Here is a 24,497-nt window from a genome sequence, read left to right as displayed (position 1 = left end):
TGCTGATCTCGTCCTTGCGTTCCTTTCTATGTGAATGGTTTGTTAGCGCCATTAGACGTCTCCGGATCTCTTACGATGAGAGACAACCGATCCAAATCTCAACGCAAGCTTTTGTAACAGCGCCGCGGACAACGAGCCTCCATATAGAGTTTTCTTCCGCCAAGATTTGATGCCAGCTTCCCCTTCACTGGCGAAGTTTGACGCACTGGTGAACAATGTTTTCCTCGTTTCAGCCACTTCAACTGCCGGCCCCCTTGTGGGCCAACTTTACCCGGTCACGCTCCAAAAAGGAATGGCGCGCTGCGCAATTACTCAGTGGCTTGTTCTCGGATATCAGGGCCCGGTGCGATGGGCGCTCTTCAAAAAAAGAAAAAAAAAAACGAAGAAAGCGGTACTAATAAAATAAAAAAACGAGGAAAGCCTCACGAGACCGGCCTCAAAATGTCCCGCGCCCTGCTATCTACTCACCAGCACGTGCTTCTCTGCCGCATATCCTTGAAAGACCCTGTGTGTAGCATCGTACGACCGGTGGCCAGCTCCCCAAGGAATATGTAAAACGTATCGCTTCGCTGCAGATCTTGGGAGCTGATGGTCAGAATAACGCGCGTGCCGCAATGAGCAGATGTATGCGTTGAACATCATACTCACGCTTCCTTGGTGCTTTGTGTCGTTCAAGAATTACGTGTAACCGTTCTCCTCCTTTCTTTTCGCTTCTTTTCTTGAATGTTTCTTTCGTTTTCTTTTCGTCTTTTCTTTTTCCTGCGCCGCGCCTGCTAACGTGAACACTGTATCAATAGGCTGCATCACGTGTTAGTGGGCTTAAGAAGCCGGGAGGATAAATCCATATTGCATATGCGTCGACTATGCACGTCGAGTGCGAACCACGCTATGCACGTCGGTTGAGAGATTACGCCGTTCCCGGTCTTTGAGTGCAAGAAAAAGAAGAAAAGAAAGTGGGGCACGTTGATTGGCTCGTTCTATTTGGCGGCAAGGCTTCGAGTACACGCGTGATGCGCGTATTTCTTTTTTTTTCTGTTCCTTTTTCTGAGCTCTTCTTCCTCGGCTCCCCTTGTATGCGTGCGCCTGCAATAGGTCTTTCCACTTTTAGCGCTCGCTGATGATCGGCCTGCCCTCTAGAGGCGCCCGCGCGAACTTTGACCCCTCCTCCCCCCCGCAAAGATTGGTGCGGATAGTGAAGAGTGAAAAGCAAACAAACCAAAGAATAGCGGTATAAGGAAACGGTGGCGTACGAAGAGGTGGACTTCCGCATGAATTATGCTGATGCAGGTCTCAAGGTCACCAATATCCGCACCGCCCCCTTTGCTTCCGCGCCTCTTCGCACCGCGGCCAAACTTTCTCGTCTTTCTTTAACCGCGACGGGCATCATCATTTTCCAGCTCCAGTCGCTATGCGGCGCTGCAGGTCACGCCGCGCCAGCGCCGCTTCGTGGTCGTGTCACGAACCGCGGTCTGATTCGGCCAATTAGCGCTATTTGCCTAAGTTTTAGCCGTTATTGATATGCGTTTGGCGGCGTCCCTGCCGCCGTTGCGGGGTGGTTATCTGGCCGAGCAAGCGGGAGGAGCAGAGCGTGACAATTAGTATTCAAGGAACAGCGGCAGCGACGTCGAGAAGCAGTCTCTGCGTACCTAAAGCGCGCACGTTTCCAGGTCGCCTGCCGGATTCGGCTCCATCAAAAATTGTGCTTACTGTTTTTTGTTTTTTTTAATGATGCAAGGGAGAAGAAATTAAAAGCGCGAAACCGTTCACTTTAATTTCGAAAGGTGTAGCTCCTTTTGCAGAGGTATGAAATCGGTGATCATGAAGCCAGTGAGTGTTCAGTCTACGAAAGTTAAATCAGCAAATTCTAAATCAATGATCACGAAATCAGCGAGTGTCAGCCGTCACTAACGCAACGAACACCAAGTCTGCAAAGACGAAACCAGGGGAGGTATTTGGTACGAGTCAACCTAGTGGACATGTCCATTTCGTCTGCTGCTGAAGTGCTGATTGGCCGTGGCGCCTGGTGGCTGTGGACGCACAGCCCAGCCCAACCAATCAGAGCTTCAGCAGCAGACGAAATAGACACGTCCACTACGTGGTGGACTCTTACAGAATGCCTCCCTCCCCCCGTTTCTCCTTGACTAAGCGGCCTCCAACGGGTGCTCTCTTTTTTCGTTTCTTTCTTTTCTCACTTATGGCAAATAAGCAATTCCGGAAAATGCAACATTATTCGTGTTCGGAGAATGGGCGAGTAGGACAGCTAGGTACGTGTATTTTTTCTTGGCTCCGGACGTGTAGCAGAAATCTCCTCGCGTGACCTCCTTGACCAGCTTGTAGCGGGAGTCAGCTGTCCACCTGGCGGAAGCGAGCGACACATTCTAAAGGACCCTGTGACTTCTTTCCCGGCTGTGGCTGCGCTTCTCCTGACAGGTCTGCCGCAAAAGGCTGCAAATTATTCATGCTTGGCTGGCGGACCAGTGCCTACTTGTCACGTACGGAGTCATTGACAAGAAACTGTCCAGGATGTACAGACCTTTTTTAATCGCTTTTCTAGCTCGTTCGTCCTCTTCTTTTTGTACTATATTTTTGTTAAGATGGTCACTGCTCTGGGCGTTACGGCCTGTGAATGGCTTACACGTGTTTTTCTTGCAAATGACGCCCACCTGGGAAGGTAATTTTCCTGTATAGTGACGCAATTCTAGTAAAGCTTGGAGGTCTTCTTTTTTTGAGTCTCAGAAGTAAAACATTAAACAGTCATACACATTGGTCTACAAAACAAACGACAGGGCAGATGTTCGCTAATCATGCGGAGCGTATAGATATGTCTCAGAAATTGTCCGCAGGCTTTCGCCAGACTACCTGAATTGTCTGGTTGAAGGGCTCGGTGAGTTTCAATGTCCTAGTTAGGCCGGTTCGTCAGTCGGTTTGATCATTAGCTCTGACCACGAGAACCACCTATGTGACACGACAGCGCAAGGGAAAACCGTAAAGCTATATGTTAAATTATTTATTTATTTATTTATTTATTTAGTTATTTATGTACAATGAAGAACTGTCAAAAGAAGATCGTCTACAGAATTTCTCTAGGCTGTCTAAATGATGTTTGTGTGTTTAGAGGACTCGATTGTTTTTATTCTCCTGGTGACACCAGCGTGTCAAGCGGTTTCTTCGGTCGCTTGCTCCCTAGATCGAAGAGTCCTCAGAGACGGAACACCTCACGGAGAAATGTAATGTGTAAGGCTATATTTCTGCTACTCATAGTCAGTTCGTAGACGTCACAGAAAATTGTGTTCAGGCCTTCCCCACTCTCTCTATTTTTCCTGGGTGCTAGTAATCCTCGAGTCATTTCAATCCCCGGGCGAGGCCAGCTCGTCGGTCGTCTTGTGCGGTTGCATGGTCCACTGAAGTGTCCTCTGAAACACGTACGATAACAAACGAGAAAAACAAGATAATTAGACCTATATGTTCATTATTTTGAGAGACATTCTATAGGCATAAGACAAAAATGGCTACTAGGTTTCTCACTCACAAATTTTTTTTCTGAGTCGGGAGTCGATCGAGTCCTAAATTTATATACCTGGTGAGCCCGGCTGGTTGGTCGTTTGGCTGCTCAGTCCACGGAAGCATCCGCCGTGACACGACGCCTCACGGAGAAAACTATAGGGCTATATATCCGCTACGCGTAGACAAGTCATAGACGTAACAGAAGATAGTCTGTAGCGTTGCTCACATTGCATAAATAAGTATCTTTTGCGAGTTGGGAGCAGACCCAATTCTTTCCACTCTTGGCGCGACGGCTGGATGTCCATTCCCTCGCTTGTACCACGGAAGCGTACCCTGAAACACACTTCCCGGGGAATTCGACTGTAAGGCCACGTGTACGCTATTAATAGACAATTTATAGACAAAACAGAAAACCGCCTGGAGTCTTTATCAGACTAAGCACCTTCTTCATTTGGAGTTGCGAGAGCCGGTCGGGGTCCTTTCAATACATGGGCCGGTCGTCTTGCTGTTGAGTCCACGGAAGCGTCCGGAGGGAGGGAGGGGGGGGGGGGGAGAACACGACTCCACAAGAGAGCAAGCCAGGTCCCAGCCTATTTCGGTGGCCCACATTTGGTCAATGAATGGACCGAGCTGAGCGGGCGAGCGAGCGACGACTGCGACGACAGAGTTTCGCGTTCACGTGAGAGACAACCGCTGCCTGTGCTCTATGCGGGCGGTTAGCTGACCCCGCAGCCATCTCTCTTTCTTTCTTTTTTATCCTGCACGAGCGGCAGACCGGCGTCTACCCGGCAGCTCCGTGCATCGTGGTGAAGGTGTTGTAGGGCGTTCCTTCTCTAACAGCGGACTACGCAACGTTGTAACGGCGTCCAGCGAACAGATGGACGCCGTTACCATCCGTTGGATGGATGGATGGATGGATGGATGGATGGATGGATGGATGGATGGATGGATGGATGGATGGATGGATGGATGGATGGATGGATGGCATGGATGGATGGACGGACGGGCGGACTTATTTATTTATTTATTTATTTATTTATTTATTTATTTATTCGTAATTACTGGCAACTATTGTACCGGCGGCTTCTCCATCATTGACCAGAAGTTGATAACACGAGGCACTGCGAAAAACGTTCCTGCAATAAAGCTTTTCCCAAATAGCTTGTACAAATGTTATACAAAAACAAAAAGCCACAAAACGACACGTTCTGCAGTTTCTGCGATTATATCAAGACAATTAAAAAGCAAAAAATCAATATTAAAGGTAGAAAAGAGCACGCTACATTTTAATACGTAGATACTACAACACCACTTCTGTTAAACAAGGATTAGGCTGGTGGCGTCATCTAGTAGCCCTGGTGTCTACCAGAGCACACACAATCACATAAGTGCAATGACCCTGTTCTACGTATCTACTCGGGCAGAGACGACGGCAGCGAGAGTCATGCGCGAATAGTTGATTTTTTTCTTTTTCCCGCTTCTACGAAACAATGACACAATATTTAAAGAAAAACGTTTCTAAAGCGTGTGAAGGTGGAAGAAAGCGTCACAAGGTGCCGCTACCGACTTCTCGGGTATTCCGCAAACAGTAATACGACTACGTAGTCGTATTACCATTAACGAACGAGTTAAAATTACACTCCGTTTGTGGAATGCAGCTAAACCTTTGTCATACGGGCGTATGTACGTCATAGTATGACGTCACGGATTTCATAATATTCTCGCACGCACGTGCCAGTATTCGTCTGGAAAAAAAGTTTTACGAAACTGACGAGGGTGAGTCTCCGGTCCTTTCAGAATGCAATGGGATCCTTGTTTAGCGTCCATTAGCCTGCAGTTAGCTGCTAAATAAGCCTGAGCAGACGCGCTTTCAATCTCATGACGTCACGAGGAGTTAGCTGTTTTGCGTGACGCCCGCCGCCGTCTCGAACCTGGGCGCAGCTGCTCGGGCTTTCTCGCGTTTACGCAACTAACGCGCCAGGAATAAACAAAAATAGTAAGACGGCTGTGCTAGTCGGAACAGCTGCTGGAGCCGAGTTCATGGCGCCGGGTCTGCCCAAGCCCATTTTTTTTTCTTTACTTTTTTTTTCTGGTGACACTGAGAAGCTTGCACGTTCCTCAAGCCCTGTCGGCTGTGCGCGGGCTCTGAGGGCGCGTACGCTTGGAAAAGGCGTAATAGGTGTGCGTTCACATGGCCCGCTGTCTAAGCCCCTCCGCCCCACTTCTCCGGGAGTTATGCACACGATGGCTCAGATTGCATGCGGCGTCATCGGAGACATTCTTTGCTCGCCGGTGCATATATTTGCCAGCTCTGACGTAATTAATGAAGACGAGCTCCTCAACTCTTCTTCTGCTTCTTCGTCTGGTTCTTGGATTTTTCTGTTTTTCTTGTTTTAGCTGGCATGCAGGTTCGTGCGAGGGAGTAGGTTATACTACATTCATTTATATCGTGAGTCAGTCAGTGCTTGGTTTATTGAGCGAGTCCCCTGTTTCCAGGTGAATGAGTCGGTGCGCGATTTATCGAGTCTGCGAGCGAGTTCTTGAGTTAACAAACAAGCAAGCTAGTCAGTCGGTATTAGTGAGCCGTTCAGCTATAGTTAGCCGATTGGTAAGCTCGTTAGATGACCGGTTAGCTTGCTGGTGAGCAAGGCTAAAAGGGCGAGCGAGTTCTTGAGTGAACGAACAAACGAGCGAGTCAGTCAGTAAGTTAGTCAGTTTGCTAGTTGGTTCTCTCGTTAGTGAACCGGTTAGTTCGTTGGTAAGTTAAGTAAACCGTGAGTGCACTGTGAATGAACGGGTCAGTGTGCGAGCGGGTAACTTATTGAGTAAAGGGAGTAACAGAATGGGTTGCCAAAACAAGGCAAATGTAGCCGAGGATGGTGCATATTTAGGTGGTGTGATTTTATGGGGAAATTTCCAGGCATAAAATGTAGTCAGCTGATGCGAAACACGGGAAGTCTTTCAGAGGAGCATTCGTCCTGTAGTGGACGCACAACAAGGCGGTGGTGGTTGTGGTGGTGGTGATTATTATGATGATGATTATGACGATGAGCACCAGGAAGAGGATGCATGCCTGGTGTTGCACTACTTTCGCGCAGGAGTGCATAGATGTCAAAATTGACTGGTATTCATAACAATGATTCCCTTTCGTAGAATTATCCCAACCTTCCCCGAACAGACAATAATGTAATTCCGTATAAAGAAACATTGTGTGAGTGACATCTATTCAGTGTTAGTTTCTTGTCACGAATTCGGCGCGCACTGGTCGCCCGGTGATAGCAATTATCTAAGTCATTTCGAAACTGCACCTGTAAACGCTCTATACCACCCTTAATATTTCATTGCAGAATAATCATAATAATAAAACGTGGTTCTATAATGTGTTACATCAAAGAAAAAAAGTGAAAGTACACCAATTAATATATACGGTGCCGAAATGCAGATACCCCCGCACCGACACACAACGGGGGCTGCAAGCAACGATCCTTTGCGTCGTATTATTAATTTATTCGTTTAATTACCTACTTGCTCATTCTGCTGCTCCCTCGGGAAATATCGTGCAGGTTACCCAATCACTGTTATAACAATAGCGAAAAGGAAAATTCACTAAAACACGCAACTGGGCGTAAATAATGATCGAAGCAAAAAATGGCAGTACATTCTTAGACAAATGTACACCCTTTGGGGTGTATATTTGCCACACAACAATAATCGTTATCTGCCTTGCTTGCGTTTCCTTTCTTGAAAACGATGCGCTCGCTACTTTCCTGTCGAGAATGCCCTGTCATGCTGATAATGCGCATGCCGTTCGTGACTTTAAGTACCGGGCTCGCAGCTTTAAAGAAAGGAAATTCGGACAAGACAGATGACGATTATTGTTGTGTAGCAATATACGATCCAAAGGGTGTAACTTTGCTTAAGAGTGTACGCTATATGAGACACCCAAGAAATGATAGTGCAACTTCGCCGTTTGTAAGGTCATTCCACTCGGTTTCCGTTCCTGGAAAGAAACGATCTTAGGAGCTTATATATATATAAGCATTGACGAAGGGGAAGTAGCTGGTCTTACAAACTTAAACTTCGAATGAGTGAGTTTCTCTATTACGATGGCGCTTCGTTCCAACGCAGTCCGATCCGCACGCTCATTGAAAGACCACCAGCGCGGCGAGAAGATACACGATCGCCTATGCCGGAAGTGCGTATTCAAGGCCATCGCGACACAGCTCATCGTGACATTCCTGGTATATCTAAAGCCATCTGCGTGCTATCTTGTCGGGGCGCCATCGCTCCCCCCCCCCCCCCCCCCAGTTGGCACCACCCACCAAGCCGAGACAAGCCAAGCCAAGCCACGCGTCTCGCCGAGCTGCAAATCTCCTCGGCGCTTTCGCTTGCGAGCGGTTGGAGGCATTCGCTGTGGCTGCGCCTGTGCCCTCGCATCAGATCGAACGAAGTAAGGCGGGAGACGTCATAAACCACGTGATCTATCGTTTAATTCTTATTAAGAGGCGGGGTTTCGCGTTCATAAACTGCGCAATGGGTTTTTGAGGCGAGTCGTAGTGAGGGACTCTGGAGTATTTTTTACCGCCCGCATTTCTCTGATGTGCACTTAAATCTAAGCATGCGAGCTTTTCTTTTTTTTTTTCTATGTGCTCAACAGAGATTTTTGAATGGATGTTGCTCCGTTAATGCTGGGCTTCAATTATGCATTGAGGACATGGGCGCTAAAGTGGAATAATTACGAAGTGAGTTGGGCAACAAATTTTAATTAGTCAATATCACACCGAGACTTGGCGGGCAAATAATTGGGCTACCTAGCTGCCATGGGATATTTTTTTACATGTCTGTTTACAATAAAAAAGAAAAAATCGCCGTGTAAAAAAGTTCGTACATCTCAACGTTATCGAAGCTTGTGCACTCCAGCGCTATGAAGCGCGTTACAGAAGCAGTGCCACACACTGATTTTCGCACGCGCTCTTGTTGTTTTGCCTTTCTAACACCCTGTACAATAAAGGATCTCATGCACATGCATGAAGAGGGAGCCACCCCATCAAACGCTTAACGCACTCCATTTCATTATGGGCCAGTAAAGTTGTCTCTCTCTCTCTCTCTCTCTGCGAGGTTAGCACGCAGCTTAAAGTACGCGAATTGATCTAGCGCGTGCCCACGGCGTGCAATTTTATCCTCCTGTATATCGCTTCACTTATTTCTGAATTCACCCTAGTGATGCTTTCGTTGAACAAGAATCGCGATGCCAGTTGGTCGCCACTCGATCTTGTCCTCCAAAATTGCACCCGGCTCTGTTCCAAACGTCACGTCGCTCCTCCGCGCGTAAGAGGAAGTTCTGCCGGAAGAGGGGTGGGAGGAGCTTCCTTGGAGAGGGAGGGAGAGAGGAAGTAGGAGAGGGAGGAGGAGGGCACACACGCACGGTCACCAAAGTGTAGCCGGAAAGACAGAGCGCGCGGCCGGGCGGACGAGGAGGAGGAGGAGGCGATGCCTTCCCCCTTTCTCTCATTCTTTCGCTCCCTCTTTTCAATCTCTCACTCACTCACTCGTTCGCACTATCCGGGGTTTCTTTGCGCTAGCCGCGAGCGTTCGGTTGAACGTCCCTCCTGGAATCTGGTCTGCCCACTTGCATTTTGCGGGTCAGAGCGAGATTACACCCTCCCCCCTTTCCCCCTACTTTCTTTCTTTCTTTCTCTCTTTCTTTCTCTCTTTCTTTCTTTCTTTTTCTTTCTTGCCGTCCCGCTGTCGTACACCTCGGAGAGAGTTCTGCAGGGAAATCGCTGCCGCAGAACGACCGAACTGAATGATGGTGACCGAGGGCCGGAGACTTAAGGTGGGGACTGGGAGTCGTTGATAAGCACGCGGTTGCGTTTTGTGGGGTGGTCGAAGCGATACCTTTAACCGAGACGGCGGCGATGAGGCGGTGTATATAGGTGCAAGGGAATGCGCCTGGGAGGGAGAGAGGAGGGTGGTGTCGAGGGAAGTGGCATGTAACGAGGAAGGAAACGGAACATGGGAGTGGTGGGAGATGTCAAGTGTACATAGTGTTGTGCGCGCCAGTGGCGTAGTCATGGGGGGGGGGGCACACCTCCCCCCTCCCACTTGCTTTCCCCCCCCCCCGAAATTTATGTGTTAGTATGCGGCCTTACCAACCCCCCCCCCCTCACCTCTTTCCTCATTCCCATCTCTGCCAAGTTAGTGCCTGGATTCAGAACGTGTCACAAAGGCTCTCGCTTTTTGTCTTATACAGCAATGCATTATCTCGGTTGCCCTAGCGACGATAGGTGGCGCGAAAAAGCGCCGGTAGTCACATGCCCCGAGTGCCAGGCTCGAATTGCTGAACACTGTACACTGGACGGGTGTTGCTTTTACTGACAACTGACGTGTTTACTAAGAAAAAAAGAATAGACAAATCATAAGTAAAAAAAAGCCTACCTGCGTCACAGGAAGTCCTCTCTCTCTCTTTTATTTTTTTTTCGGCGTTGAAATCGCATACAAATTTCCAACCGTCTCGTTTCCCAACTCATCCTGATTGGCTGCTCTTGTGTGCCGGCAAGTGCGGAACGGTCGCAATGACGGTTTGCTTGTACTTTGGATAAACACTAATAAGGAGTGGCAAAAAAGGGGCCAGCGACACGAATAGGAAATAACGTATACGCACTTGCAATAACCCCGCGCCGCCCCCCCCCCCCACACACCTTTATTTTGTCATGAATTTTCGCGAAATGCTGGGTGCAACTGCTGTGCGGATAAAAGTAAGAGCGCGAAACCGTTTTTCTTTATTTATTTCAAAAGATTTCTTTCCAAAACACAGCCTCCATGTCATTTTCTTTTTCTTTCCTTTTTTTTGAAAAATGAGACTAGCGTATAGACATGCATAAGCGATATTGGGCATTGTGAGCATTACGATGAAGACTTTCTAGCGCAATACAAGCCACCGTCTGGCAACGACTTCGTCTTAACAGAGCTAAACTTGACTTTATTGCTCTTTCCTTCAAAAGGAAAGTAGCACTTTTCAATCTCTCCGCAGTCTCGTATACCTGCGTAATTTTTTTTTGACAATGTTGTAGTGCAAATAAATAATTATGGTGAGAAGTGACGACACGTGCGTTAAATTATTTTTTTCCTTTCTGTATTTCTCAATTACGTGCGGGGCTTACATGGAGGATTACATGCCTGGAAAAATACGCATCTTCATTTGTACTGAAAACATCTCATGCAGTTTCATTTTCTCCTGGTATATCCCTGATTTTACCCGTGTTATCAATACGTGCCGACGCACAATTTTGTAGTTTTAACTGTTCTTGTCAAATCTGATTTTCCCAATAAATATTAAACGTCGTGATGTTGAGGACAGTTTCTACAGAGAAGAATGTCATTCTCTGGTCAGCTCATTTTTCATTCTCGTTCCAGTATTTCGCTGTATGGTACCTCCCCATGCCTACCTACTACAGAACCTAACATGGCTACTCTATTTGGAGTATAGATGGCTTGCTTTGACGCCATTGTGGCCGCCATCTTGGGGGACTAGCGCGTCTAGAAGATGCGTAAAGAAGAAACGTGACAGCACGACTACTGCACTGTAAACCATTTTCAGTTTCAATTGGTTATTCTTTAAATACAATATACTTAATACACCCTTAAGAATCGTTGAGGGTGAAAATCGGTCTTAACTCGCATCCTTACACCAGTGAAGGACGTAAGGGTGGGAGTTATAGACGGGAAGCATCCTTAAGCGTGCAAATTGATTTACACTCTCCGAACAGCGCCGAGCGACAAATCGATGAGGCATAATCTGGTGAAAAGCGGTCGCCGTCAAAAAAAAAAAAAAGCAAAGCAATGTATACGCGTGATAATGCGGCGCACTGACGTCATCGGGGCCGCCATGTTGGGGCCCTATAGCACGATGAGAAGTGGCGCCCGTGATGTCAGGTGAAAATTGGCTATTTTCAAATGTGCCAGTCAAGTTTCAAGTTTGTCAGCTCCCTGACGTCTTTTTTTTTTTTCGGATGTCGCGCTATCGCACTAGTCGATACCATAATATAAGCACTTCTCTTCTTTTCCACGGCGTATAGGGCACCTCTCTTTGCCTCTACTGCGAGCCGTGTTACGTTTGACGTGCGAAGGGCACAGCTTGGAAATGTGGGCCCGCGGTCAGAGTGGCCCTGCTGAAAGGCTTTTTCTTCTTTTTTTTCTTCGGTTCAACCTCGATCAGCCGCAGTCAGCAGGTGGTGTTTATCTTCCGTCATTTGCCGATGCTATTTGCTCTCTGCGGCGATTTCCAACACCTCGTTTCTTTTTTTTTTTTCGTTCCCTCTCAAATGTCCACCGTGTGCATCGTTGGCCGCCGTAACCTACGGCGTTTAGGGCAACCCTGACGCATTCTGCGCCGTAACTGCAGCTGTTAGCCATGCGAACTGCGCATTTCGGCATACACGCAAACAAGCCACTGATTACGAGTCCTTAACCACCCTTTGGTCGGTTAAGCTGCCGGGTTGACGAGAATCCGTTGATCGGTTAACTGCTGCTTAGCGAGAGCTGTCGGCTCCGTCAACGTGCGAACTGCGTGCATCGAAAGACAGAGACAAAAAGGAGGAAACGCGTGAGGTTAACGAGGTTACGCCATGGTTTGCGACCCTACGCTGGAGAGAGGGGAAAGGGGGAGAAAGAATATAGGCAATGGAATACGCAGAGGTGATGCGTGTGCACACAGCGACCGCGTTTACTTCGCCATGCCAAGGCGATCACACGATTGAATTTCCGTTGCCTTCTTGACGTGCTGCTCGCACAGCTTCGTCGTCGACGTTGAAGAAACGTTGTAAACTACCTTAATTATACCCGTGGTTCTGCCGGGGCGCACACTCTGGTGCGATGATCGGTCGAGAGCATTGCTGGGTTTAAGTGGAACGCCCGCGCCTACATGCTCGTTCACTGGTTTGGTGACCTCTTTTGCGGTGTCCCTTAACTATCTCACGGCTCGCTCTTGCACCCGTTAACGCGCACGTGCATGTCGATTCTTTGGAATGCGTTTCCGATTGTTCGGTTACGGCGGAAGCACGCGTTTATGATTTGCGAATTCGTTTTCTTTTGCGAAATTCGTTCGTGGAATTCGCTTGCTTCTTAGCAGAAAGTGTGATGAAGTCAACACGAACTCAACAGAGAAGACAAACGAATGTTTACCGACTTTCGTTAGAGCATATAGCCTTTTTTTTTTTTCGTGCTCTTTGCATCCCGATCCGTTCGCGGTACGTTTTTTTGGTGACGGCTATGCTGACGAGGTCGGCGATTATCTGACCCGAGCGACTGTTGGCAGTGCAGGCGAGAAACGTTTGTCGGTACCAGTCAGTCCCCAGTTTGGCCGAGTTTCTTTTTTTCTTCTTTGCGTTAAGGGAGCAACGCCGACGTGAGCAGTGCCCTGCTTAGCGTTGGCGGCCGCGTCGGTTTGGGGCCGTCGTTCTTGCGAATGGGTTGCGATGACTGGCCGACCTCTCTCAGAGTGCATTCTGGAACGTGCACGTGGTTCCTCAAAAGTAAGCAGCTTATCATTCCATTGCCAGGGTTCTTGAAGCGAAGCTTTGTTTGCGTACCTTCCTGGACTTTGGTGACCGTTGCTGCTGCTGCTGTCTTCAATAATAGCCCACATGCACGACAAAACACCTGTAACGAATCGGCGAATATATAGTCACATGTATGTACTACCCCTACAGAAGTGCCCGTGACCGGCACTGCTGTCTACGAAATTACGCTGTGAAACGGCAAATGGCACGTAAATATCCTGATTCCAACAAGTATACCCCTCCAAGCGCATAATTCATTTATTAAGGCGAATATCTCCACGCCTACTTCCACTCGGCTAAATTTCTCGCCGAGTGTTAAGCAGGCTGCGATCCCGGAGGCAACGTAAGCCGCGGTCGGCGTGGTGACAGTCTCGGAATCTGGCCGGGCAGGCGCGCAATCTCTGTGCTGCTGAAAACTGTGAGCAGTATGAACAGTTCTATAACGCTTAATTAACCGCTTCGTGCAGATTCTAGCCTGCGGGTTGGATCCGCGTAATTTCGTTTTCTATCTCTCGCACTTGTTTCAACGCTAGGGGCATGTTGCTGCAGGTTGTAGTCAATGGCCACCGATCGTAAGACAGGCTTGCAGGCCTACCTTGCATGGGCGTGATGACTCTGCGCATGCTGGTGGTTCTTATCGCGCGTGAGAATCGCGTGTGGTTGGGCAAATAAATTAGCATAAACGCTCAAAATGCGTCGCGCACGGGTACACCTTTGCCGCACAGTTTACTGAGATCGTCGCACTTGGGGTCAAAATTAGTTCTCCTCCTCGTCATACAAAAGCATGCTGGCCAGTCCGTAGGCCAGATATGTCACGGCTCTCGCAACACGTTATATTCAATGGCAACTTAAAGTAAAGTCAATTGACATCAACAGTAAGTCAGTAGAAATACAATGTAATGTTTATAACGGCTTTTGTAAGGGCAGGGACTTCCTGTCGGCTGGAACATCGGTGAGACTGTGCGGGTTTCTATTTTTAGCGCCACATTTACTGCGAGCCATAAAGAAGTAATCACTATTTGAAGGCACGCTGGCGAGCCATTCACCACCAAAGTCAATCAAACCCCGGAGCACTCGCACATGATGTGCCATCAGAACCTTGGGGTTCGTACACTTTTAGTTATCATCGCTAAGACAAAAAGAGTTTTAGTAGTCGTTTAAACAGCGATTCTCCATCGTAGAAGTCAGTATAAAATTAATATTGCGTTTTTATTGACTCTTCGTTGACTTCGATAGATTCCCTGACTAGATAACGCATGTCTCGCATGATTTTTGCAGGGGCCTGCGAGTTTGCAAAAACCGTTGTTAAAGCACAACTGTAAACGTTAGTTTCGACCCGCCGCGCTGGCTTAGTGGCTGTGGTGTTGGGCTGCTAAGCACGAGGACGCGGGATCGAGTCCCGGCCACGGCGGCCGCATTTCGATGGGGGCGGAAGGCGAAAACACCCGTGCCCTTAGATTTAGGTGCATGTTAAAGAACCCCAGGCGGTCCAAATTTCCGGAGTCCCCCACTACGGCGTGCCTCCTAATCAGATCATGGTTTTGCCACGTAAAACCCCAAAATTAAATTTTTTTAAACGTTCCTTTTCCTATTGGCGCTTAGCGTATACATCAGCCTACAACGTCAAAATTGTTGCAAAATCGGAAAAATAACGAGAAAGAAAGAAAGAAAGAAAGAAAGAAAGAAAGAAAGAAAGAAAGAAAGAAAGAAAGAAAGATGGAGGGATCAGGAGGGAACGGCTTTGTCTTATCGAGCTCTCTAGACATCGTTTGTAAGCCTAAGCAGCTACGGAACAGTCACGGCTAAGCTAACGGTGCGCTCTGTATAGTGTCACTGACCGCACATATCCCGCAAAGAGTTCCTTTGCGGCACCGCCGTGTGAGACCGCGTTCCCGTGTTTGCAATCCGAGGAAGGCACGGCGGCGGTTTGTGTGCCCAGCGCTGAAGCCGTGTGGGACGAAAAGCGGCGAGTGTAGTGGCCAGAGCGGATGACAGCTACACGGCAGGAGGGAGGAGCGTTAGTTTTGTTAGTACTGGCGTGGATGGGAGACCTCGATGACGCCTACCCGGGGCGCCTGCTCGCTGGCAGATAGTACCCCTGGCTGTAGGCCCAAATCCTTCCTGGAGCTCCAGCGTAGCCATGGCGACCACACGCCGTTTCCTGCACAGTTATTATTGGCTCTCCTTTCGTCACGAAACTAATCTCGGAAAGCAATGTGTGCGGTCGACGTTCTCTATCGCTCTTCTCGGTTCGGAAAACGCGGAATGACGCACGATGCGTCAAGAAGGACAGCTTTTGAAACTTTGTGCCAGTACTAAAGCATTATTTTAGCTCTGGCATATAAAATTTGCATACTTGCCTAGGAATGAATCACGTGTTGTGTTGACTTTTATGTTATCTATGCAAAACTAGCATGTAGGCTTAGAATCCAGGCGACGCAGTCAACTTTGCTGTATTATATTATGGCACAGTGGACTGCGTTCTCCTTCAATCCCGCGTGGATATGACGTCAGCGGCCGTGATTCTCGGTATAGCCAGCGCCTCCACGCATGTCAGGTGGATGTTCCTTCGGGACTGTTGCCGTACTTAGTGACGTGGACTTCAGCGGCACAGGCGTCCGCGCATACTTTGTCACACAGTGGTAGAGAAGAGGTGCTTGACTTTTTGGCACACGTGTAAACAGAGAGCGGCGCATACAAACGCCAACGCATCATTCCGTGTTGTGGCGGTTTGTGATTGATTGATTGATTGATTGATTGATTGATTGATTGATTGATCGATTGATTGATTGATTGATTGATTGATTGATTGATTGATTGATTGATTGATTGATTGATTGATTGATTGATATAACGCTTCCTTCAACTAAATTAGGTCATGCGCGCAGTGAGTGACGGCTGTTTCCTCCGAAATTTCTGTGCACATGTGCGCTTTCTGTCCTTCTCCACCTTTCTTTTTTTACTTGATTGTAGGCACATGACACACACCATGCTTCAGACAATGTGGCGCCGAACCGGTGCGTATGCGCTTAATATTATTTGCTGTCGCAAATAAAGTTTTCCGTCCATTCATGAGGCAGCATACGAGGGTTTATTGGCCAGGTATCGGCTTTATGCACATTCTACGTGACGCCTGTGAGAAAACGGTGTTGCATGCCCGTCCCCCCCATGACCGTGAGTGGCGCAGGATAACACTCCTTGAGCTAGATATAGCTCAAGGAGTGTCTGTATAGCGCATATAGACAAATGCATGAGTAAATGGACGGCGAGGCGGCCGTCGCCGTAGCTCTATTCGCTAGAGCATAGCGGTCATATATGCGGAAGATGTGGGTTTCGGGCTCCCGCTTGCGGCGAGTTGTCTTATGCATTCCAATTAAACAAGATAGTGGGTTTCCACTGTCCATTAATTGTCTATTGGCTTCGTATATCTGTAGCTAACACATCTCGGAGGCTTCAGCTAAGGTGACGCGAAAACCGCTGCGAACAGGGAGTACAACTTGCCAAATCTCAATTAAAATTTTTACTTGACTACAGATCTCGGAGGCGCATATGACAGAAGCGCCTTCACAAGCTAGCTGAAACCACCAAGTGTAGACCCGCCGGGGTGGCTTAGCGGCTACGTTGTTGCGCTGCTAAGCACGACGTCGCGGTACCAAACGCCGGTCGCGGCGGCCGCATTTCGATTGGGGCGAAATGCAAAAAAAAAACGCACGTGTCCCGTGCATGTGGGCACGTTAACGATTCCATGGTGGTCAAAATTAATCTGGAGTCGCCCATTCCAGCGTGCCTCTTAACAAAATCGTGACTTTGGCACGTAAGAAAGCCAGAACTCATCCATCCATTCGCTAAGTACAACTCCTCATCGCAAGCAAAGGAACGGAAGCTCACAACGTTTCTCGGCTGCACTCTGCAAGAGGAAAGGGCGACGATCGCCCGCGTTTGATCGTGAGGGTTCGGTGCCGGCTGGCTGGGGCGTGCGCCGAAGGAAGGAGGTCTGTGCTGCCTCCCCCCCACCCCTCCAAGTACTCAATGGTCGTGAGCTGAGTGTGCGCAAAGAAAGAAAAATAAAGGACAAAGAAGACGCGCGAAAGAAAGTATCGCCGCAGTGGTGCGGGATCCCTTCGCGACTCAAAGCGTTGCGGCGTGCCTCGGCTCTCCGGGAATGCGGAAGTGGCCCTACGCACGCGTGAGTCTACGACGACGATGACGCTGTAGACGTCGCCGCACCGCGAGCGTGGGGTCTCACCCGCGCGCTTGACCCAGCGCTTCCATCGAGTGCTCCAGAGGCTCAGCGATTCAGTGGCGTTGCCGTGATGCAATCGTTCGTGTATTCTGTACTGATCGTCAAACATGGAGACGGGGGAAAATAACCCCGAAGAGGGACTGTCACCTGACAGCTATAGAGCGTTGTCATCAATAAACGAAAGAGAAGGGTCGTGCTAAGAAGGGCCCTCACCACGTGACAGGCAAGCGGTAATCTCTAGCCGCCTTGCATGCTCTGGAGAGCGTGGCGGGTGTTACGAAGTGCTACAAGGAGCCTTGTAATGTCCGGCAAACCCGGGCAGGCTTATCTCCCAAGAATCAGTGCGCCCCCTGAAGGGAGGAAGACAGAGGTACGGCATCAGAAGATGTTATTGTACCGAGGCTATCTTCATGACGCCATGCTCTTTCTCGGTTTCTTTTTTTTTTTTTCATCGTCCGTGTTTACGAATGCCTCCCGACGCCTTTTATACGAAGCGTTACTATTGCTCGGAGTATTCGCTAAGCCTAAGTCTAAGCATAGATGTTTGCTAACCAGAACTCTCCCGCTCAAGGCAAACACGTTGACTATTACTTTGCTTCAATTGAGAACCGTCAGAAGCAATCCGTGCTCCAGAAAAGACAATCTTCCATGCAGCGACCGAGCCTTTATTGATTTAGTGTTGCTGGCTCGGCCTTTAAGATGGTCACATCTGCAGCAAATTAAGCTTGCTTGGAATGAAAGTTCCGCATAGATGGGTCTCAACTGAGGAAACACATAACGAAAAATTGAGCCACCCGCTCCCCTTATTCTCCTCCCCAATTTCTACTGGAAGATATGGTAATAGTCAGTTGCTCGGGAAGTTCTTTTTTATGCTTTGATGGTTGCTAGACGTCTATCGTTATTTCTTCTTTAAATATAGCTTATATTACCTCCGGCCGTGGCGACTCAATGGTTGGAAATTTGAAAATAAAAAACAGCTGTTTCTCCTTTTCAACTTTCCCGCCATTGATTCGCCACGGCAAGAGGTAACTTAAGCTATATTTAAAAAAGAAATAACGATAGACTAGCCCTCTAATCTTCTAAAAACGCTTTTTTTTAGATCACAAAATTGTGGTTTATCTAGAAAAGCAACGTTGTTGCATCCGTATGGGCTCATTGATAATCTCTCCGGCATGTCTTCAAAATTAGCAACACATAATACATATAATTACTCCTTGTGATAAAATGTTGACGAGGCATTGAATCACCATTGAATTTGGGAAACTTACTTGAGCAAGTTTGTGGCTATTGCATCGCTAGCAAAAACGGTGACTGAAAAAGTAACTGGAACTCCCCCCTCCGCCCCCCTCCCCCCCAAAAAGCTCCCTAGATTTAGCGTAATTTTCGTCAAGTTGCCAGCACTGAGCTGTCAAGCGACCGCCGGTGTTCTACCAGTGCGGTTCGAGGGCAGCGTCTGCACAACATTTTTGGCGCTAGACGGTGATTATAGTGGAGGCATGCTATGCGCAAAGCTGTTGTGGCGTTCTGCGCCTGCGCAGTGTGGCCCCGCTATGTTTTGAGCGTTTGGCGTGGTGCCACTTACTGCCCAATGGGGTGACAGGTGGTTTAGCAAAACCTGACGTCTATCACGTGCTTCCGGCTCGAAAAACATTGATTCCGCCGCAATCAGTTAGCAAAAGCGTAGCATTTAAAATCCGCAGATTTTAAATCTGGAGGGCGCCTCTCTGCGGGGACGTTGATCTGGACTCCGCGCATTGCCGGAGTGAACGGGCGTTTGTGGATCGTCCTTTCGTGCACGCGCCCACAGCGTGTAGGGTGTGTATGACAGAGAGGGGACGGGGGAGGGCGGGGCGGTGTCGTCTGTGGCATGCAAGCCGCCAGAGAAGCCGTGAACTCCCGTTCGTGACTGTCAATCCGCTGTGGCTCCGAGTCTGGCTCCTTGAACGTGCGACTGCATGGCTGTGCCACGTCAAAAAACTGTGTGCCCTATACCATGGCCTCCGAATGGGGCAGCGCATGCCGCCGAATCTCGGAGGCCAAGACCGTACTAAGAGCTTGCAAAACCATACAAGAGGGGAATTTGGCGCTAGTGTCTACGAGTGCTTCGGGTATGGCGGTTCGAACCGAGGATGCTATTCTGGACACAGTCCAACTCTCCATTTTGTCAGTCCTGATTGAAAGTGCAGCTAGGGTTGCTACGGCCTCTGTGATTGGCTCAAAATGTCATGGTGGTGGAAATGAACAGTGCATAGCGTAGGTGGTGTTTAAATTCACGGCGCAGCGACCGTTCCCTGTGATCAACGGGTCTCTGAGGCGATACTTTTGGAGACTGCATACGGCTGAAGTGATTGCGGAGCCGGAGACGCGTCATACCTGTATCTTGGCGTGACAATGACGGTTGAAGTGCACGAATTTGTATAAGCTTCGCCCTTATGGCTTCAAACAATTGCTTTGTGACCGTGCAAATTGATCATTTTCATACAACGTGCAGTTGCCTTATAAAATCAAACAATATGCAATGATTAGTATCGCGCGTGAACTTATCACCTTGCTGTGTCTGTAAAAAGTATGTTTGCATGAAAATTTACAGAGATAAAGTACAATAATTATGCCGCAAGAATGTCTCAAGCCCCAAACATGAAGATTAAACAAATCTCTGTACCACCCATCATTCCCATGCTAGCTGAACCATCACAGCGCCACATTTCCACCAAGTAAATTTAGTAGGAATCACTATGTCATCCTATATATTTAAGATTACTTGTATGCATATGTTTTTAGAATTATCTAAATGCACTAAGAAAGGCACGAACGACACAAAGGCGAGGCACGTTATACGAGAAGGATTGTCTACTCGTCTTTCTGTTCTCAGTGTATTTTTAGCACACTGTCGCATAGTCGCAATGACAGGTTCGCTCAAAAATATTGTCTGATACAAAAATGAGCGATGCCAGACGTTTTTTTTTTTTTTTTCGTGTTGCTGTCCTTACTGATTGGTACTGATTGGTAAGCGACATTGGCCTGACATTTCTCAAGTACTGTTGTCGCACTGTTTTGTCCCGACCACTTTTGCTGGAACACGTGCTCCTATGATCCAGCAAGGCTTGTCTACAGCAACGGGCGCAGTAACATTCGCTGTGAACTCGAGTAACCCGTCAACCTCCTCCGTGAGCCTCAGAAGGCAAACAACTATTGCATCGAGTCCCGCTGTCAAGCATCGAAGAGCTGTGCTAGTCGCATGACTTTCTCGCGCAGGCGCTTGTCAAAGGATACGTGTCAGTGTGCACCAGTCAAAGAATACTGACTCCCACAGTCAACAGCGACAGCGATGCAGTTCCTGGTTTCATCATTCGCTCCTGCAGTGAGGAACGCGTCACCGCCTACGTGTAGAAGGCTTATGGCGTCGTCAGGATGACGTCATAGCCCTTTTGCACCTGGACGGTCGTCGAGCTATGACGTCATCAAGGGCTGCGGAGTCCCACGTTGTCTTGGTGTCGTTTCAAGTTTTGCAGTGTGTTTACACACGTCTTTAGGGCGGGGGAGGTGGCTCGGAAGCTTCCGACAGCAGCCCGGTTTCTTGCGGTCGCCGACGTCGTTTCACGCGAGGTAACATCGCTACGGCGCTCGCCGCGCCTTAACGAAGCGGTCTCTCACCTCCCTTCAACAACTTATGACGTCACAGAGCAGGGCAAACGGGGACACCCCCTCTTGTCTTCGCTCACAACGCGGGTGACGTTTTGAGGGCGTCAGCCACGCCGTCACGCAAAGATGGCCGAAGTCTCCCCTACTGGCATTTGTTTTGCTTCTTTTTCCAGAGTTGTCGCGCTCTCTCAAAAGCGCTCATGGCACGCAGTGCGACCGTCTCGTTGCGGCGTGCCAACCTCCTTCCAAAGTCTCGGTCCTGGCTTGCTCTGCGTTCCGGTTCGTGCATCTTTACGGGCGTTTTTCTTTTTCTCCTTCGTGCCACGGTCTCTTCCTCGACGCGGAGGGAAGACCGACCTTGGTGAGAGTGCAGGCAACTTGAGGAAGGGGATGGGCGAGGGCGTATGGCACGCAGCGCCCTCTACCCCACTCACCCATTCTGAATCTGCGTCCTCTCAGCCGCCGCCGCCGCCGCCGCACTTGGTTGGGTTCACTGCATTCGGGATGTAAACACAGGCGCTCCGGGCGGGGGCGATGCGCTCGCCCGTGCTTCCGGACTCTGCCGCCAGGCGGCACCAGTGAACATAACATTCCTCCCGCCCCCTACCACCGCATCCCTCCACCCCTTCAATAAAAAATAAAGAAACTCAAAGAAATGAAAGGAACCGCTGGCCGTTGCCGCATGCGAGGACGGACACGCCTCGCTTCATGCAGCAGTTTTCGTAGGTCGCTTATTAAAGCGCAACAGATGGCTTTGGTGTTTTCCAAAGTGGCTACTCTGTTTTATCCGCAATTGTGCGCCGTCGTTTAGCCGTCACGTTCATAGGCACACGCGCCATTGTCTTGCGCAAATAAATAAAGAAAGAAAAAGCTTGTGAGGGGCGATATAGTGTACACGTGGGCAGCGTGGCGCCCGACGTTTGACAGCAGCTTAGACACCTGTAGCAGATGCGAAGCCGGAAGTCAAGCCCACGTGACGTCTCGTATCGCGCATTGATTGCTGAATCCATCGTCAGCCAATTTCTCCTGTCGTGCGCCAGCTAACGCCGCCTTGTGCCTTCTAATTTCCTAATTGCATCACACCACCTAGTTCTCCGAAATCCCCAACTTCGGTTCCCTTTTCTTGGCACCTAATTATGTAACTCCAATAGGCCACTGGTTATCTGCCCCCGCGTTACATGACCTGCACAACTCCATTTTTTCATCTTAACGTCAACGACAAATCGACTACCCCCGGTTGCTCACTGATCCACACCTCTGTTTTCCTTTCTCTTGACGTTACGCCTATCATTTTTCGTTCGATCGTTCGTTGTGTGATGCTTAACTTTTCCACATTCCTTCTTAACCTTCAGGTTTCAAGTACACTTCTCTTTTTAGGGATAGCGATAAGCTTCCGTTCATAACTTGGTAATCCCTACCGTCTGCGCTCCAACCCATTTTTATTCTGCGAATTTCCGTCCCACGATCAAGGTCCCTTATGATTAATTTACCAACACAAAAACACTATTGCGCAACTTCTAGAGGGTGACTGCCAATCTCAAGTTATCGTTATCTGGCCATGGTATTGAGAAATACCTTTGTCTCCTTCAATTTGCGGTGCCTTAATGTTTTTATCTAGTTACATTTTAGTTCTAGTTCATAATATAACAAAGAAATAGAGTCGGGCACGCCGTGTCTGGATACCCCTGCCCAATATGGCTGACCCATCCATTACAGCGGCTGACGTTCAGTATGAACAGCATTACACAAGGATGACGCAGTTGATGCCTGGCGAGCAGTACAATATGGACCTGCAAGACTTATTGTTCCAAGTGCGCCTTCTGTCATGACAAATAATATTTTATCCATACCATAAACAACTTGAATGTTTTTCTCAGACTTTATTTGCAGGTGCACTAACACATGCGCGTGCGTATATCAGTCTCAGGCCACAGCGTGCTACCGAGTGTTCGGAGCGGTCTCTTGCGCCGCCAGACCAATCCTTCCCTTTCGTGGCTCTTACTATCGTTTGAGGCGAAAAAACGACGAGGCCAAGAACAAGTTCTTCTAGACTGTACCTACTTGCCAGAGAGTGTAGCCCGATATGCATCAATGCTTATGCTTCAAGCCGGCCTCTCCGCTTGCGCTCTATATACTCTCTCACTCTACCTCAACCTCTCACTCTGTCACTATACCCTACATTGCCCTCTAACTCTGTCTCAACCTCTCTCTAGCCAGCATCTCAGCTTGTCCTCTGAACTCTCTCTCACTCAGCCTCAACCTATGTTTCGCATTCTACGTCACTTCTTTCACTCGCTTTATCACTCCACCTCAATCTCTTTCCGTCACTCTGCGTCCACCTCTTTCTATCGCTTTACCTCCACGTTTCCTCCCTTTCTATCACTCTAACTCAACTCCTTCTCTCGTTTTATAACTCTCTGTCATTGTGCCTCAGCCTCTTTCACTCACGTTGTCACTCTGCCTCCACCTCTTTCCGTCATTCTATGTCAACCTCTTTCTATCGCTCTACCTCAACTTTTTCTCTCGTTCCATCACTCTAACTCAACTCCTTCTCTCGTTCTATCACTCTCTGTCATTCTACCCCAGCCTCTTTCACTCACTCTATCTCGTTCCGCATCACCCTCTTCCTCGCAATCACTCTACGCCACTCTTTCATTTGCCTCACTCCCTCTCTGTTCCCTGCACGCAGACATGGACTCCGAGTGCTTCCCGGCGGTTCCCGTGTCCACAGTCACCGGCCAGTCGGACCTGGCCGCCGCCGCTGGCGGCGTGGTGGTCAAGCAGGAGCCCATGAGCCCGCCGCCGGCGCCCCCTTCGAGCCCGCCTCCTCCGCCGTCCCGCAAAACGTCGTCTCGCCTGCTGTCCTCGGCGCTCGCCTCGGCGCCCCTGGTGGCCAGCTCGTTACCGGCCTCGCTGGCGTGCGTCGCCTCGGCCGCGGCTACGGCCGCAGCCGCCACTCACCTTCACCACCACCATCAGCAGCAGCAGCAGCAACAGAGCCTGCTCAAGCAGCCCACCATCGTGTTGGCGGCTGCCCGACACGAGCGCCACATGGTGTACCCGAAGGTCAAGTTGGAACCACGTGAGCCCCCCTTTTCCCCCCACCTCTGTTCGTTTGCTGTTGTTGAGCGAGTTTCAATAGATGAAGCGCCGACAGTGACTGCACACTAGGAAGGAACAAAGACAGGACAAGGCGCTGCTTGCAACCGTTTATTGAAGTCAAAGATGGCGATTCCCTTCATATATATCTTCAGTGTTCTCGCACGTGCGCATTCACATAATCAGTGTTCCTCTTTTGTCGTCCCCATCTCCCCATAGCTATATAATCAGCCACCTTTGACTTCAATAAACAGTTGCAAGTAGCGCCTTGTCCTGTCTTTGTTCCTTCCTAGTGTGCCGTCATTGTTGGCGCTTCATCTATTGAAAGCTATGCACCAACTAGCCCCACAACGCGTTTTACTTCTTGAGCGACCCATTCACAGACGGGGTTGTTCACTGTGCTCGTGTCTCCTACCATTTTCGTGCCGTGCGCAGCGAAGGCTTGGGCT

At 49.1% G+C, this 24,497-nt stretch overlaps 1 protein-coding gene across 1 annotated transcript in view; it reads left to right on the top strand.

Moving 5' to 3' along the window:
* LOC126544807 (uncharacterized) overlaps positions 1-24,497 on the top strand; it is a 237,380-nt gene that overhangs the window by 200,808 nt on the left and 12,075 nt on the right. The window contains exon 3 of the mRNA XM_050192297.2: positions 23,639-24,031. Within this exon, the coding sequence (XP_050048254.1) occupies positions 23,639-24,031 (393 nt within the window). The remainder of the gene's footprint in view (positions 1-23,638; positions 24,032-24,497) is intronic.

The sequence above is a fragment of the Dermacentor andersoni genome, chromosome 10, assembly GCF_023375885.2.
Source record: "Dermacentor andersoni chromosome 10, qqDerAnde1_hic_scaffold, whole genome shotgun sequence".
In the NCBI taxonomy this organism is placed as follows: Eukaryota; Metazoa; Arthropoda; class Arachnida; order Ixodida; family Ixodidae; genus Dermacentor; species Dermacentor andersoni.
The sequence above is the reverse complement of the archived record's forward strand: the minus strand, read 5'-3'. Positions and strand labels throughout refer to the sequence as shown.